Source organism: Rattus norvegicus, chromosome 14 (genome assembly GCF_036323735.1).
Source record: "Rattus norvegicus strain BN/NHsdMcwi chromosome 14, GRCr8, whole genome shotgun sequence".
NCBI classification, from domain to species: Eukaryota; Metazoa; Chordata; class Mammalia; order Rodentia; family Muridae; genus Rattus; species Rattus norvegicus.
In genome coordinates, this window is record NC_086032.1 from 71,585,940 (window position 1) to 71,602,823 (window position 16,884).

The 16,884-nt window shown below is 44.0% G+C and overlaps 1 protein-coding gene across 11 annotated transcripts in view; it reads right to left on the reverse strand.

Moving 5' to 3' along the window:
- Positions 1–16,884, reverse strand: part of Cc2d2a (coiled-coil and C2 domain containing 2A) — an 84,518-nt gene that overhangs the window by 22,105 nt on the left and 45,529 nt on the right. For 9 of the 11 annotated variants that reach the window (XM_063273468.1, XM_063273470.1, XM_063273469.1 and 6 more), the window contains 11 exons: positions 15,964–16,120; positions 15,225–15,466; positions 13,293–13,470; positions 12,630–12,786; positions 10,471–10,618; positions 8,947–9,085; positions 7,190–7,393; positions 5,578–5,670; positions 4,587–4,678; positions 1,737–1,904; positions 106–211 (listed from right to left, as the gene is read on the reverse strand). In XM_063273468.1, the coding sequence (XP_063129538.1) occupies positions 106–211; positions 1,737–1,904; positions 4,587–4,678; positions 5,578–5,670; positions 7,190–7,393; positions 8,947–9,085; positions 10,471–10,618; positions 12,630–12,786; positions 13,293–13,470; positions 15,225–15,466; positions 15,964–16,120 (1,684 nt within the window). Of the gene's footprint in view, positions 1–105; positions 212–257; positions 558–1,736; positions 1,905–4,586; positions 4,679–5,577; positions 5,671–7,189; positions 7,964–8,946; positions 9,086–10,470; positions 10,619–12,629; positions 12,787–13,292; positions 13,471–15,224; positions 15,467–15,963; positions 16,121–16,884 lie in introns of those variants that run through there. The other 2 variants (XM_063273475.1, XM_039092795.2) reach the window with 2 other exon arrangements.

Here is a 16,884-nt window from a genome sequence, read left to right on the forward strand (position 1 = left end):
AACAAGGACTACAGCAACTGAGCAATATCCAAGGCCCGTATAAAGGTGATTCTTAAAGACATACAGAGCAGGATCTAAAGCAAAAACCCAGCCTTGTTCTCTCACCTGGCTGAGGGGATAGTCATCGTTGTGTAGTGGGCTGTGTGTGCTAGGAGAAGCAGTTTGCTTTTCACTGAAAGTTCTTGAAGATCTTGATGGCTGCTGGAACTTGCTAGGAGGGAAACCGGAAGAAAGCAGGAAATGACAAAAAACGTTCATCTACTGAGCTAGTTTAAAGATGTGTGGTGCTGGTAACTGTCAGAGGGGCCAGCTACCGTGACTTTAAGCTTGTTGACATCTAAGTACATGCTGGTCCAGACAGGGCACCTCACAATTACCAAGGCCTTCCCCAACTTCCCTTCCCAGGCCTTCGTGTCTCTCTGAGAGCAGAGGAAAGGATATCTTTCCCTCTCTTCCACTCTCAAAGGCGTCTGAGTCTTGTGAACCCCAGTCCCTCTGGGCAGCAGAATCCTGACTCGATCTCATGATGGTTCTCTTCCACTGTATCAATAGACGTTCTGTAACAGGATGAAGAATTAGTAAAGAAAAAGGCAGGAGCTGAAGAGATGCTGGTGAGTCAGAGCACGAATGAGAATCTGAGTTTGGATCTCAGTGCCCATATAAAATGCTAGGCATGACTGCGCATGCACTTGTAACTCTGGCACTATGGGAGGTGGAGACAGTAGGAGAAAGGTGGGCTACTTGGCCACCAACCTAGTTCCAAGTTTAGTGGGCAACCCTATCTCAGATGATTAAGGCAGACAATGATAGAGCAGGATATCTGACAACCTCCTCTGGCCTCTGAACACAAGCATAGAAGTGCACGCAGCCATATGTACATGTGTGCATACACCACACATTTGTATACATGCACAAAATGGAAAAAGAAAAATAGGACAAAATAGTGGGACGAGAGGACAGGGAGTTGGAGAAAGAAAGCACCTAGAGAATCTGAAAGAAGATTCTGCAAGCTATGTTGGCTCTGAAACCTGAGAGTGCTGGATGACCTGGGCCAGGTCACACACACTATCTTTCCTTGATTTCCACCTGGTAAAACAGACCTAGTAATAGTGGTGAGAATTAAACAAAATGACAATGGTATTGTTCATGGTGAATGGACTAGCTCTACTCTCTTCCATTACACTAACGAGGGAGCCCACAAAAGAACTTCAACTCTTTATCTTTCTATCGCTCTAAGAAATCAGAACTGACTCCACTATAGGTATGTTCTCCCCACTGCCACCAATATGGTGGACCACGGTAGTCATCACCCATTTTTCTGAACAGGTAGCAGAGGTGAGCCATGGACAGACACTTATGTTCCTGTCTAGCACATGCTCATTTCTTAGGCCCTGACTCTTTGTTACAGGTGGCCTGACCATGGACTATTTCCATCTCATAAGAAAGATGAAGCAAACAGAGAGAGGCAAGCAGAAGAGACAAGGAGGACCCAGGAAAAGCACCTTGATCCCCATGGTTTATTGTTTATCATGCAGCTCATCTGTGCCTCTTGTCCTTGGGTTCTACAGGATGTTTCCAACATACACACACACTCTTGAGCCTACGACTACGTTGTTCTTGCAAACAATAGGGGCCTGGCGTCTGCAGGGATGTCCAGGTCCCACTGCACTGAGGCTATTAAAGGAGGTCCAGGTTGGTTTGCATTCTACACACTGAACTATTCCCAGGGTTCTCACCTCACCACAGGCTTCCTTACAGGGATGTCATAAGCCCGGATAATGTTCACCAGTAGCTTTATGTCTCCATCCGACAGGTTTTGGGCTGTCACCTTCTTCCGACCTTTCCTCCGGGGCCTCAGTGGTCGCTTTTGTTCTGCCAGCTTGAAAAGGCTTAGGCCCAAAATGCTAATGATTATAGAACAGCATTAGGATCCAGTAGAAAAGGAAGGTCTAGGTTATTAGACTATGCTCCAAGGTCTCTCAGAGACCCCTGGACATTCCCTTTGAAGGAGGGTGGGAAGAGTCTAAAACTTCTGCCAAGCCCAGCAGGGAGGGAAGCCATCCTATTGCATGCTTTATTAAAATTCTAGCTGTCACTCATTAATGGAGGCAAAGTCAGGTCTATCCAAACCCCCTCCCATACCCCATCTGCATGCCCTGCCTTACCCCCTACCTTATTCACCAGCCCCTCTAGCATGCCTTGTGTTCCCCACCTTTCACAGTGACTCCTACCAAGCAGCTCAATTCCCCCACCCTCAGGCTAGTCTTGCCACTCCCTCCAGAGAGCTAGATGCATCTGTTGGAAGGAGCACTGCCCCTGAGCATGAACACCATTAGTCACCTCGTTCACTAACTCCAACAATGATCTGGCCTTCTTGGGAAGTTCCTGAATAGTGCTTCTTACTGTCTGAGGCTACACAGACTTGAGTGTGAATCGTGGCTCTGCTCTTTGCCTTGTGACAAGGTATTTCACCTCTATGAGTCTGTTTCATCATGTGTAGAAGGAGAGTACTAGCATCTTGAAGTGGTCGGGAGGGTGAGGAAGGGTGCACAGCACCCTGGCACTTGTCTTGCACTTACTAGATGCCCTGAAATGAGTAAGCGTTGGGATGGCAGTGACCAGGATACGAGAGTTTATGCCAGAGTTGAGGGAGGTGGAAGGGTGCTGGGAGAAAAGGGATCCTCTCTGCCTTTTACTGAGAGGCTGTGCTACACACACTGCCCACAGTCTTAAGCAGCAAGGTCACCGAATCATGAGAGGAACTTAGCAGGAAAGCAGACCTAAACATGTGCCTAGAAGATGACTTGTGATAGTGCCATTCACCACAGGACATAGGCAAGTACTGTCTGTAGTGTTCTCCTAAGTAATGACCTGCCTGGCCCAGCAGACTGTTTTCCCAACCCTCTTTGCAGGTGACATGCACCAGCTGAGGATGAGAGCCCTGCAGCTGCTGCCTGAGCACTACGGGTGCCTCTCACAAATCCCCAGGGAATTCCAGGAGAGGCTCCAACTTGGTCTCTAGCATCTTACAAAGAATTGGTACCCATTTATAAATGTCTTCTGTATTATCTTGAGGAGTACTAGTAATCTTACAATAACAGCTTTAATCTTTACAACTATATTTACCATACTTTTCAGATAAAGAAAGCAGACTTTGATAGGTGCCTTGATTTGCTGAAAGTTGCTTAGTATAGGAAGAGAATTAGGGTCTAAACTTGGGCCATGTTCTAGTCACTGATGGGACACATACCTAGCCCAAAGTTGGGAGCCTGACATGACACATCTCCTCCCTGAAGCCAATGCTTTCTGCCCCTGAGATGACTGCTCTTGTGAGATGTCAATGCCTCCTTAGCTAGCAGCCTCCCTACTAGCACATAGCTGACTGAGACTCTTAGAAATGAAAGCATTTTAATTTAAAGGTAAGAACAAACTAAAATTAAAAAAAAAGAAAGAACATACCCAGAGCCTTCAGAACTTAATGCAGAAAGTAAAGCAGAAAAAAAATAAAGAAAAGAAAGAAAAAGAAACAGCATGAAAAAATCATCATCTGCTCTAACTGCGGATTTTATGCCTGTGCAATCATTCAAGGAGCTGCTAGGCTAAAGGAAGAGGTTTGGCCTGTGGCCACTGCTGCCTTTAGCACATGGGTGGAATTCCAAGGGACTGCCATGGATAATACCATGTCTTCTTTCTTGGTTTGGTGAGGGAGAGGAAGTGGGTGCATAGGAAATGACCTTTGCATATTTATTTTTAATTGTGTCTAATTCATGTGTCTGTGTGGGGGTAGGTCCACGTTCCCATGAAGGTTAGAAGATGGGAACAGATGTTACAGGTGGCTATGAAAAGCCCAATGTGGATGCTGGGAACCTAACTTAGGTCCCCTGGAAGAGCATTAAGTGCTTTTAACTGCTGAGTCATCAATTCAGCCTCAAGCTATTACACATGGAAGACCAGATGCCTGGTCACTGAGGTCATAGAATGAACACTCCCTTAAGACTGCCCTTATAGGGAGTTATTTTTTATTTCCATGCATCCACTCCTGAAGGAGACTATATGAAAAATAGGCTGACAGGGAATCAAGCAAATAAGCCAGTGACCAACTTCCATGTAAATATCCATTTTTCCGTGTGGTCTCACCAGGCACATGCCTCAGCCTTGTGGCAGAACCAGGCTGTCCCTTGGGATTCTAGAACCTCAGAGGATATGATCTCAGCCACCTCCACCATCTGAGAGGTATGGGAAAGCCTGGTATTAGGAGACTAGAAAGGCCGGGAGGACGTATAGGAGGGGATGCTCTTAGAGTCGTTTAAATGGACAGGGAAATGGCAAGGGCTGCCCAGCTGGATCTGAGAGTAGAGAAGGCTGGGATGAGCTCTCCTGGAAAATGACAGGGAGGCCCAAGGATGTTTGCCCTTACATAAATCCCTCGGCTAACATCATCATCAGCATTAATCAGGTTGACTCAGATTTCTAGTGCACACAGTATAATGACAGAATCTTACACACATCTTCCATGTAATGGGGTAAGATCAAACACAAGCAGCAATAACAGTAGCTTTGTTTGATTGTTTTTTTTTTTTTTTTACCTGATATTGGGGACTTCTTCTTCTACTACCAAATCAGTAAGAAGAAAATGGTGTTTGGCAGTTAGGAAGCGATTTACCACTGATTCCCTAACCTGGGAGAAGAAATCAGCATTACTAAAGATGATCGAGTTATTTAAATGTCCTTTGGCTCAGTTTCTTTTGAGTGATTTCATTCTACCAAGTCCTCCCTCTAACCCCATCCCCCACCAGTCTTGTGTGGCTGTAAACTCTCTAGTCCCCACGCCCCTACCCACTACACTGTAGACTCCTCAAGGGCAGAGTTGGACCAGTTGGTTTGCATTGTTTTCATTTTGTTCACTGTTATTTTTAGGAGAATGAAAAGTTTCTGAAACATAAGATAGTAATATTGTGTTGAATGAATACACCAACAATATATTAAAAAATAGGAGTAGTCTTGAAGCATGAACAATTGAGAACAAATTCTCTTTTAGGTTTTTGTTTTGTTTTGTTTTGTTTTGTTTTGTTTTGTTTTGTTTTGAGACAGGGTTTCTCTGTGTAGCCCAAGCTGTCCTGGAACTCACTCTGTAGACCAAGCTGGTCTTGAGCTCTGCCTCTGGAGAGCTGGGATTAAAGGTGAGTGCAACCACTGCTGGAGAACAAACTCTTAGGGCTCTCCCCCACTCAGAATGTATCAGGGGAGTTCAAGTGAAATTTTTAATTGGTTAGCGCCTGTTACTTATACAGAATAATCCACTTCCTAATTTAAATAAAGGACCTCAGTTAGCGATTATTTTTGGTACATAAGTCATAGCAGAGATAATCTGGATAGGAAGAATGCGTGGTGGTTACCACAGCATTTTTATAAGTACTTTTATGAAGATGAAGTTGTCAACCAGTTATTTATGTGGGAGACAAGCCCCGAGAGACTGCGTGGCTTGCATAAGATGTCATAGCATTCATAAAAGCAGAGACACGTCCATCTAACAAGCCTGGCTCTCCCTGTAAAGTGGTCCTTAAGTGGTTTTCTTACTTGCTGAAGGTACTTGGCTACTGTGGCTCTGTGCGTGTCCAGGTGGTCCTTGGTTTCAATTACATTTCTGTCTCGTAATCGTTTCTCATAGTCCTAAAATTAAATGGAAGGACATCATAATGTCAGGCTTTTTAAGGTGCTCTCCGATGTTTTTCTTGGAGTTGCAGAATTATTTATCACATGTGGCTTAAGTCTTAAATCATGATTCTAAATCTTCTGCCTTCCTCCGGACCTTTGGTGCATATGCAGTACACAGGATTCCAAGTCAGTAGGTTGGAATGACTGTACAGTCTTTAAGTTAAAATGTTCACACAGGCAAGAGCAGACACCATGGGAGAAGCAGAGGGAGTTATCATAACTCAGGGTGCTAACATGTATACCATGCAGCCTGGTCAAGCCCTGTGCATGTTTTGACTTATTAGCCTTAAATAAAGTGGTTAGAAACATAGTGAAAAGCTTCTGTGAAAACTGTTATCACATAGCGTCTATCTACAGGTGACTTGGGTCAGCTTCTTGGAGGACAGCAATAGATTGTTTTGGCTTTCATCTACTCAGACTTAACCTTTTAAGTACTGATAAGACAGTGTGGGTACCCCCGGGATCACCACATTCTCCATCAGAGCTGAATGCCCAGCCTGCCTGCTTTCTAACACAGATTGAGTGATTTGGAGATGTCATTCAAGGTTTATTAACTTGGGGGAGGAGGGCACCTCTGTCTCACATTGATTAAAGTCCATAGATCCTAACTTGGATGATATAGTGATCATGTGGTCAACTGGAGTAGCCTATGTACAAATGAGAAAGAAACCACCACACCAGAAGCCTAGATGGATGGAGAAGTGCCCTGGCATCTGGGTGGTCTTGAGGCATAGATGTATTGCACTGTCTATGTACTTTTATTTTTTACCTTAAACATGTATTTTAAGATTTATTTTATTTGTATAAGTGTTTTGCTTGCACATATGTGCACCACGTGTATGCTTAGTACCCACCTAATTTAGGAGAAGGCATCAGATTCCCCTGAAACTGGAGGGATAGGTGTTTTCATCTAATTAACTGCAGTTGATAGTTGAGGAAATTCAATAGTGGGGAGAACCAAATAACTAAATATATCTGTATAAAAAATGTTTTTTAGAACCTCTCTACCCACCTCCTCACACACAAACTTGACTGCTTTTTGCTGGCTCATTCCACCAACACATTGCATTCGTCATCCCTCAAGGGCCAACAGGTCTCAGCTGTCTCTGTGAGCTGTCCCTGATGAGCTTCTCTCTATTCCCCTCCTGCCCTGAGATGCTGGACCTGGTCCCCGCCTTCCTTCTTGGCCTGGCTGCTCAAATCCTACCCATCTTGTTCTCCCCATGTTTTACTACTGTGTCCTGGAAAGGCCTTAGCACAGACTTACTCTACTCAAATGGAGTCGCATCCTTGACTAAGGCAGGCATCATTAGTCATATTAGCTCAGAAGGTATTTTTCAACCTAATTAGTAATAATTCTAATTGTGCTGTGGTAGAGAAAGCAACATTGTTGAAAGCACTGACACGTACACACCCAGCAGCAGGCCAAGTGCCACCGCAGATCCTTCACTCACCTCTTTGGACAATTTCTTACCTGGAATACCTTTTCCATAATTTCTCGGTCATATACTGGAATTTGTTTATAATTCCGGAATTCTGGCACCTCTTGGTTTCTAAGCTGGAGAAGTCGGAACCGTTTGGATCTATTTAATTCTTCTTCTGAGACAAAGTTAAATTCCTGCTGCAGCTGCTCCAGACGGAAGAAGTCAGGGACATAGGATTCACCACTGGTAGCAACCTACAAGAGCAAGATGGTGCATAACTCCAGATGGCGTGCAGATCCTTTTCCAAATTTACCAGCGCTGGGCTCTGGGAATGCCGACTAGTTTCCAACTGACAGATTTGAAAGGTAAGTTACATTAAAATGTAATGGAGGCAAACAGATGCTGCTGTAGGTACTTAGTGGTTCTTTTTTTAATCACCTCAAATCATTTAAAAAAAAAACAGTTAGTTTCATTTTTGGTATCTGTGCTTTGTGTTAATATGCAAAGCACAAAGGGAAAGCATGTCACTACAGAGCCTTGGCCAGGTGCCTTACTGGAAATAAGATTACTGAATATGTGTAAAATATCTAGGACTTTTATATTCCTGTGTGTAGATCAACTCTTCTGGTCAGCTGGCTTCATTCAGTTCCCAGGGTCATCAGGGTCTCCTCATTGAACAGGATCTCCTGGCCTTCGTAATTGAGAGTGAGTCAGAGATGGGCATGGGCCAGTCAACTTCTAGGGCTCAGGAAGGACAGCTCCTAGATGCCTCTCTGAGGGCACTGCTAGCTTCTCCCTGGTTCTTTCCCAGCTGTGACCTCCTCCTAGGAAGAACAGAGAAATGGGCAGTTGCTCTCTGGGGCCATAGGAGACCTGGCTCTTCTGCTAGGGAAGCCAATTGGAAGGGAATCTCCGTGCTTTGCTTTTCCATGGAAAAATTATTGGGTGAAAAAAAAAGGGACATGATAGAGAAGTCTATTTATTGTTGATTTCAAGATAGTAACTAAGACGTGACTTCAAAAGCATTCTATGAACTATGGGGCACCTGAGGTGGCATTGGCTTGTCTTTCTGATATGAATCATCTCTGCGCTAAGCAGCATCACATTGGAAGGAAAGTTTGTAAGGAACAAAGATCAAATAAGATGATTTGTCTTGAAACCTAGATGAAAATGAAAGTTTCCCAACTGATAAGCCATGAGAACAAGCATGTGTTGTATGGCCACCCCACAAAACACCCACTTGTTTGTTTATGGTAGTTTTGAGACAGTTAAACCCACTGTATTTGATTCCAAGAAAGATGAAGTAGGTGTGTTTAGGGTCATGTAGTTGTAGAGAGCTTTTATAAAATACCCCATCAGTACTGAAAGGATAAGAGGAAAAGCATGTGCTCTGGGACCTGGGTCATTATCAGTGCGGCTGTGAGTGAGCAGCTGAGTCTAAAGTTGGCTTTCTTTCTGTGTAGTGGAGAAATGGAACCTTTCTTTAGGGGTGTCTCAGGCTGCAGGAAACAGTAACAGAACAAGCTAATTATATGTATTGTATGTGGACTGTGTACACATCTAAGAGTTTATGCACATCAGCACATATCCTTCTGGTCTACTGTGAGGGCAGCACAGGGTCAGGACGGTGATGCTCAACTGTGTCTCACAGCTGGGAGGTGGCAGAGCTGAAATTTAAACTGTGATCAACAGCTCTTGAATTCTTCAACGGCTGTACAGAAAACTGTAAAAGAGAATGTACGCAAAGGGTAGGGTTTTTCATCATCTCAGGATGTAAAGATGGCTTATGTGTCTCTGGCAACGTTACCGAGATCAGCTGCATCAACGGGGCGTGGTTGGGATCATTGGGGTCAAGCTTGGACTCTGCTGCCCACTTGGCCAGCTTCTTCATGTCCGTCAGCCCTGATGTGCCAATGGATGAGATGGCATCTGCTCTCTTTAAAGCACTGGAGAAAACAACAAAAACACAAATAGAAAAAGCAATCAGCTTGACCTCAGCACACCCAGTGCTGCTTCCAGAAGCCATTACCTTCTATAGGAGGAAGCTTACTATGGAGACTCTGGCTATTTTTCTTTACTTGATTATTAAGCATGTTGTAAGGCAATGGAGATAGGAATCCAAGTCATGCAAATGTGACCCCGTGATACATCTCTGCCCAGTGCAGTGATGTGCCCTCCACATCCTGGCCCTGCTGGTCCAGGGATCCACCTCTCAGGCCAATGGATAGCAGCTTTGGACACAGAACTCAAAGGAGATTTATGCTCAGCACGGATTTCCATTCTTGTTCATTTCTGCCTTACTTCAGGAGGAATCAAAGCTTTAGCCCCAGGGAATGTCCCTAGTACTAAACTCCAGTGAAACAATCAGAAAATGCCTGACTGTATGGCAAGGCCAGGCTTCCCCAGAAGTGGTTCTTGATTTGGCACAGAACTGCACTTATTTGTGGCAGGTTGGTATGGGGATATGCAGGACAAGAAGAGGACAAAGCAAACCCATTTTGATTTTCCATGTGTTGAAGTCATATGGAAAAGTATCTTCTCTGTGATGGAGATACACCATTTTTTTATACTACTACTACTACTACTACTACTACTACTACTACTACTACTACTATACTACTACTACTACTACTATACTACTACTACTACTATACTACTACTTCTTCTTCTTCTCCTCCTCCTCCTCCCCCTCCTCCTCTCCCTCCTCTCCCTCTTCCTCCTCCTCCCCCTTTCCCCCTCTTCCACTCCCCTCCCCTTCCCTCTTCCTCCTCCTCTCTCTGTGTCTGTATGCATGGTTATAAATCTTTTTATTTACAATGGTGAGATGACTGACTGATAATGAGTCTGTCTGTGCCAAGATGCCAGAGGGAGCCTCTGATAGAAGGATGCAGGTTTCCCCACAGTGGCCATCAAATCTAGACTGGGCGGCCAGGGCTCTTCCTTCTGCTCTGGAGGAGGATTGAAGATCTAGAAGTTGGGGAAGAAAGCTCAAGAACAGAACTTTCCCCACATCTAACAAGATCTGTCAGTCACTTTCAAAGAACTTTTATCGAGAGAGAAATATATAACCATGTGCTGTGTACATCTGAATTCACCAGGTGAGAGATGAACACAGAGTTTCTGAGACAATTAAACAAACAAAATTTTTTTTGGTGTATCTGACACCAAATGACACCTCCTGTGTATATCAGGTGATTAGTATTGTAAATTTTAAGAAAAAAATATAAAAGTGCCATTAAAATACAGGCAACTAGAAATGAAAGGAAAGAGCATGACATCCCAAGCCTCCCCATGTCTCTAATATAGTCACAGTTCGTTCTAGTCCTGTTACCTTCGAAATCCAATGTTCTGCTGTGACAGTGGAGGGATTAAAGGAATCCCGTTTTCTCCAACAGCCCATGCCACACTGTGAGACACTTTCCCTGACGTCATTAGAGTCAGTTGATTGCTGCCATCAGCTTCAAAGGAGAAGGGCACCCCTAAGGGAGTAGCAAGGCCAACAGGGTGGTGTTTAGAAAGGGGAGAACCCAGGCCTGCCTGCAAGAGTGCCCATGGCAGAGATGGAACCTGGGGTAGGTAGGGGTGGGGGGATGGAGCACATGATCCAAGCCAGCCACTAGATCTTTTCAGGTAAATCTGCAGATTCCAGCTCTCTCTGGCAGCTGAGAGTAGACTTTCCATGGTGTACTGTCCTCGAGACCATTGTGTGCGGTGTCCTGGTTCTGCTACTTCACAGCTGTGAGCACTTTGAAGCATTACCTACATTTTCTGAACCTTGGCTCTTTTATATATAAGGGAGAATAACAGCACTCTTCTAAGAAGTTTTTCAAAATCAGGTATTTGCCTATTTATTTAAGACATTTACATGAGCTCCTATTCAGGCTGAACTTAGCAGTGAAGAAATTAAACAAATTAAAAGAGAGGAGCTGATATGACGTTTTAAGAACACTGAGTCCTGTTGTGATGTTTGTGTTTGAGTGTATGTAACAGTGCTAGTAAATGAGATCAAGGCTTAGCATGCTGCTGAGCAATAAGCATCAAGGAAGAAGATATGAGGAAAGATATAGAGAAAATGTATGCTGTAGGGAGCAGGGGTATGGCCATTTTCATGCTGTGGCCAAGGAAGCCTGATTAGAAACACTTTCTGGCCAGGCTTGCAAAGGCAGGCTGGATCACTGAGTTCTGGGCCAGCCTCTTGTACGTAGCAAGTTCCAGGACAGACATGATGGGATCTAGCATTATCTAGGAGACAAGTGACAGAGAAACAGCTACATAGAGAGAACCCATCTAAGCAAACAAACAAACAAACAAACAAACACCGTCTCTGAGGAAGGAAAGAGATACATGTAAAAAGTAGTTAAACCATAAGGTCCATCATACATTTTATCAGGATAGAGAATGTTAATGAATTGTTGTAGATATTTAATCCCAATCCAGTATTCCTACCCAGTCTTTGTCCCCTTAGTTCTCTGATAAAAGACACACCCAGCCTTTTTATTTTATAATACGCCTTAAATGGCACAAGAGCTGGGCAGATACCTATTTTCTATATTGTTAGAATTTATTTTCCTATTGATAACCCTGAGTTTCATCTGGGCTGCCCTAACTCCAGTTGGCCAGCCCTCAGGACCACCTGACCCATGGAGGCTTCTCTTTCCTCTGTTTACCTTCTTCTCCTCTTGGTTCTCCTCTGACCCCAAGCCTGGGAAACCTAAACCCCACATACGTCTCTTTTGCCAAGCTATCGGCTGTTGGCATCTTTACCAATCAGAAATAACTTTCGGCAGTATCCCTTGGGGCTACATGGAGACTCCAGGTCTTGGGGGCCCACATGTAGCATTACAGTAGACGGCAAGACCAAACCTCAACAATGAATGATCTCTATATAATGATTAAAATTAGTGTCCTTTATTTAGCCTTATACACTTATGTCACTGTGGTATATCTTTTTATACACAATTCTTCATTTTCATTTCAAATTATTTCTTTACAAAAGATTATTATGAGTGGGATTAAGGGATCAAAGAGAATATTAAAGCTCTTTAATTCATACTACAAACTACTTTATAGTAGTGTAGTCATATGTGTTTTCATAAAGAAATGACTTGGCAAACAACCATGTGTCTTATGAACACATGTTAAGGACTAAAACCTTCTACCACGTGGGTCCTAGAGATTAGACTCACTCCCTCAGTCTTGGCACAAAGTGCCATTACCTGCTGAACCATTTTACGTGCCCCTTTTCTCCCTAACTGCCCCACCTTGAGACAGGGTTTTATTCTATACTTTAAACTATGGTCATCCTCCTGTCATAGCTTCCTGAGTGCTAGGGTTACAGGAATGAGCCACTATTCCTGGCTTCTTTTGAATTTTCGATAACAATTTTATAATTATTTGAGGATAACTTTTAATTGTCTGTGATGTGGAAAATGATAGATTCAGACATGACAATGAAAACCATGGGCTGCTGAAAACAATTAGCTTTCTTACCACTTCCAACTCCCTCGTGGTCTAATGTCACATGCTGGTTACTGCTGAACTCCACCTCTTCAATGGGGGCCCTGCCCGTGACAAGGGTAGTCTCAGGGATAGGCAGGAAGACCTCGGCTAGCAAGGTGGCACCACTATGACCAATCGTTTCATAGACCTGAAATCCGGAGAAGAGACTCAGCCAGTAGAGCTGGCAATAGAACGTGCTCTCAGGTGTTGGTCTACATTGTTGGTGTTTGTGCTGGTCTGCTGCAGGGACCTTCTTACTTATACCCTGCTTGGGACCAGCCTGATTCTCAGTTACTCTAGTTTCCTGGGATTAGGACATTGCGATACTCAGTACTATCAACATGATGGGATCTAGGTTTATCTAAGAGATAGGTAGCAGTATGTCTGCATCCTAGTAGATGGTCACATTGAAGTATTTCTTCAGCAAATCAGCTAGAGAACTCTCTGGTCCCAGTAGTTCCCTACCAGCCTTTTTAGACACCTCAAGTGGTAACCTATCTGTTTTTACTGACATTACAAAGGGATATTTGATTACCAAGAGGTTGACCCATTCCTCTTGAAAACAGCCAGTTTGCCCATAGCTGATTTAAAACTATCTTATAATTTCAGCTACCACAAAATTCTTGGGGCAGGGATTATAGTTAACAGATGTACCTGAAGCATTAAGCTCTCTGGCCAGTTGAATATTTGCAGGTTGAAAATCTGTCCAAAGTGAACTCGGAAATCTGCTCCTAGAGGCCGGCTAACAGTCCTCGACACTTCTTTGTTGTTGAAGACCACCTTTAAGTACACAGAGCGCCTTCTGACATCTTCTCTCCTAGAGACCTCCACCCTGCAAAGTGAGACCATCCACAGCTGTAGTCAGTGTTTGATTACTAAGGATCACCGTGCATTTGTAACTGGATGGACACCAACCATGACAAAGGGACACAGTGGCAACTCTTGGTTACTGCCAGTCCATTTGACCCAGACAGTGACAGATCTTGGGGAGCTTGCTACAATCAAATATTGTGACATGGAACTAATGAGGAGGCCATTGACAAGCACTGGAAGGGGATGGGGAACAGACCAAGAATCCAGTCCCTGTTGGGCTACAGTCTCTCCAATTTCTTAAATGGGACCTATGCTTGCCTATAAGACCAAATCATGTTCCTTGTTAAATGGAATCAACTCAGGACTGGAGAGACTCAGTGGTAGAGAGACAGGAAGGGGAAGAGAGAGGTTCCTGTTCTAGGGGATCTGAATTTGGTTGCCAGCACCCAGGTCAGGCAGATCATAATGCCTTTAATTCCAGATCTAGGGGGTTCATCGGATGATCTCTTCTGACCTCCACAGCACCCACACACATGTGCCAAACACACACAGACACATAACCAACAACAAAATCTTTCTAAAAAGGAGTTAACTCAAAATGCGAGGAGCAGTGATGACTTGTGTTTGAGCTGATAGATTTTTACCCAGGAAATACAGTAGCAGTTAAATCAGGTCTCTTTCTCTAAGGTCTACGCTTTTCCTCCATGTTGTCATAGAGTAGTTGACTGCTCAGTGGGTGCTTAGTGTTAAGAAACATGTCTTACTTTTAAAACCGTTCAAATTACAAAGGAGTGTATTCTGGCACATCGAGAGAGCTGAAGCACATGGAGTTTAAAAACAGATCAGATTCTTCAGGATTAGTGTTTAATCTTATTATATATATTTGCAGAGACTACAAAAAGTGCTAGCCAATAGCAGTTACAGCCTATTGACAAAAGTAGAAAGCTAGGATATTCAAATAAAAATAGTAGTATAGCAATTAAATATTATTTCAGTTAAATATGTAAAACATAATGTTGATTACTTTAACTTTTTTTGAGACAGAGTTTATGTAGCTGGCCTCGATCCTTCTGTTTCTATTTCCCAAGTGTTGGAATTTCAGGCATGAACCACCATGCCCAACCATTTTAACTATTTTTAAATCTACATCTTAGCACCATTAAGTACAACCCTGTGCAATAGTCATTGCTACATGCCTCCAGAGTGTTTCATTATCCCTAATAGAAATGCTTTTATCATTATCAAGTGGAGTATCAGTTTTGATATTTTATATTCCCACAAGTTAGACATATCCAGACATGAACTGACTTAAAGCTTTTCAGAAGCAAAGAGACACCTAAGTATATCTGCTAGCCTGAGGGGACATGGGTACAGGAAGCCACTATGGAGAGCAGGCATTGACTTGTTGGGGTTCTTTTTTTTTACTGACAGCTCTATGAAGAGTGTTCTTGAGTAATAAGCAGGGTGCAAAGATGGGGGAACCGTAGGAAATCTCCAAAGTAAGCATACATGGGCAGTTTTACATAGTTCAATCTCATCCTGATGTATGGGGAGGGGGCAAGATTCTCTGTTCATATGGTATAGTGTGATCATATATTACATAACCACATTATAAATTATATATATACATATATACACACACACACACACACACATATACTTCTCTGTGTGCTCATGTGTGTGGGTACATGTGAGTAGGCACCAGTGTCATCAATGGTCAGAACACGTTTACCTTGTACATTCCAATATCATGTATGCTTAGAACGTGCTTACCTGGGACACTGGTCATTGGGAGTCACATTCCCTGCCAGACTCAACTCTGGAATGAGTGCGGGCTCCCCTGGCCTCCTCCTGCTGTGGGCTACTCTCTCCCGCACCTGCTGCTCTATGTCAGCTGGGTCAGTGGGCTCTGGGGGGATGGGCTTCTTGACCTCTTCCTCAGGAAAGGGCTCCTCAGCCTCCTCCTCTTCAGGGTGTTCCTCTGCTGTTTGCTTCTTCTTTTTCTTTTTGGCCTTCTGTGGGGTAAGAGGTGACCTGGTTTTGAAACAGTCTCCAGGACTGGCCTTCAGGAGCATGGTACTCAGAACAGAGAAATCTGGACGCCTCCCACCCAGAGCCTGGCTCCATCAGCATTTCCCTGCGCTTCGGTTCTCCCCCAAAGTGAAGACAAGCACAGACACCACACACACACACACACACACACACACACACACACACACACACACACACACACACACGACTTCTGAAATGAGGCAACATCTGAAAAGCATCCAGCAGGGGCATTAACAGCCTCCATTTAAAGTGGCCATGCATGGAAAATACACATTTGACATATACATTACTGATTATACACAGTGCTATTGATATGGTGTCTGGGTGGCTTTTTGGATAACAGATATTAACCAATCAATCAATCCCGTCCGTGGGAGATCTGGTCTTCCTGTCTCAGGGGTTTGCCCTCTGAGGCCCTCCCTAGGCAGCCCTACTCCAGACTGAGTGGTGCTTTGCAAACCTGGGCCTTCCTCCAGGCCTTCCAGTGCTGACGAGAAGCTCGGTACTCTTCCATCTTCAGGGCATATTCTTCCATGTGCTCTTCCAGCAGTTCACGGATCTCAGCTTGAATCTCTGCTTCATATACCTCCTCATCTAGTTTCTGGTCAACTCTTTCCCTTTAAATGAATTTGCAGATCTTCATTATTTCTTGGAATGAAGTAAGATGGTAATCATGCAGCAGATACAGTGCTGGTTTGCCCTGTGCAGGGGTCTCTTCTAAAACTATTGCTTTTGTTAATCTGTGAGCCCTGTGCTATCATCAACCCTGAGGAGACAGTAACTGACAGTTAAGAAACTAGCCCGTGAGGACTCAGGCGGAAGAGCTGTGGATCACTTAGTAATAGGCCATTCTGGTTAAATGTCCCCATGATTTGTCAAGACAGAATAAATTCTCACTCAAAAGTGCCTGAGGACTCATTTTAATCATTTTATTATGTCTTTGTTACTGAGTCCCTTAAGCCACTTCCTGAACTTGGGTTGATGACCTCAGGTTTTCTGATGATTTTGTTGACAAGCTATTAGTCATCCCAATCAAAAGAGTATATCCACAGTGTATTCTGTAGGTGTCTATAAAAAGGAGATGCTCCCCACCCCCGCCCCTTACAACCACACTACACCATCTCAGTACTTGTGATGGTTTCAATAGGTATGGCCAACATAGACTCGTGTGTGTGAATGCTTGGTCCTTAGGGAGTGGCACATTTAGGAGGTGTGGACTTATTGGATAGGTGTGGCCTTGTTGAAGAAAGTGTGCCACTGTGGGGAAGGGCTTCCAGGTCTCATATATGCTCAAGCTGTGCCCAGTGTCACACATAGTTTCTTTCTGCTGTCTGTGGATCAAGATGTAGAACTCTCTGCTCCTCCAGCACCATGTCTGCCT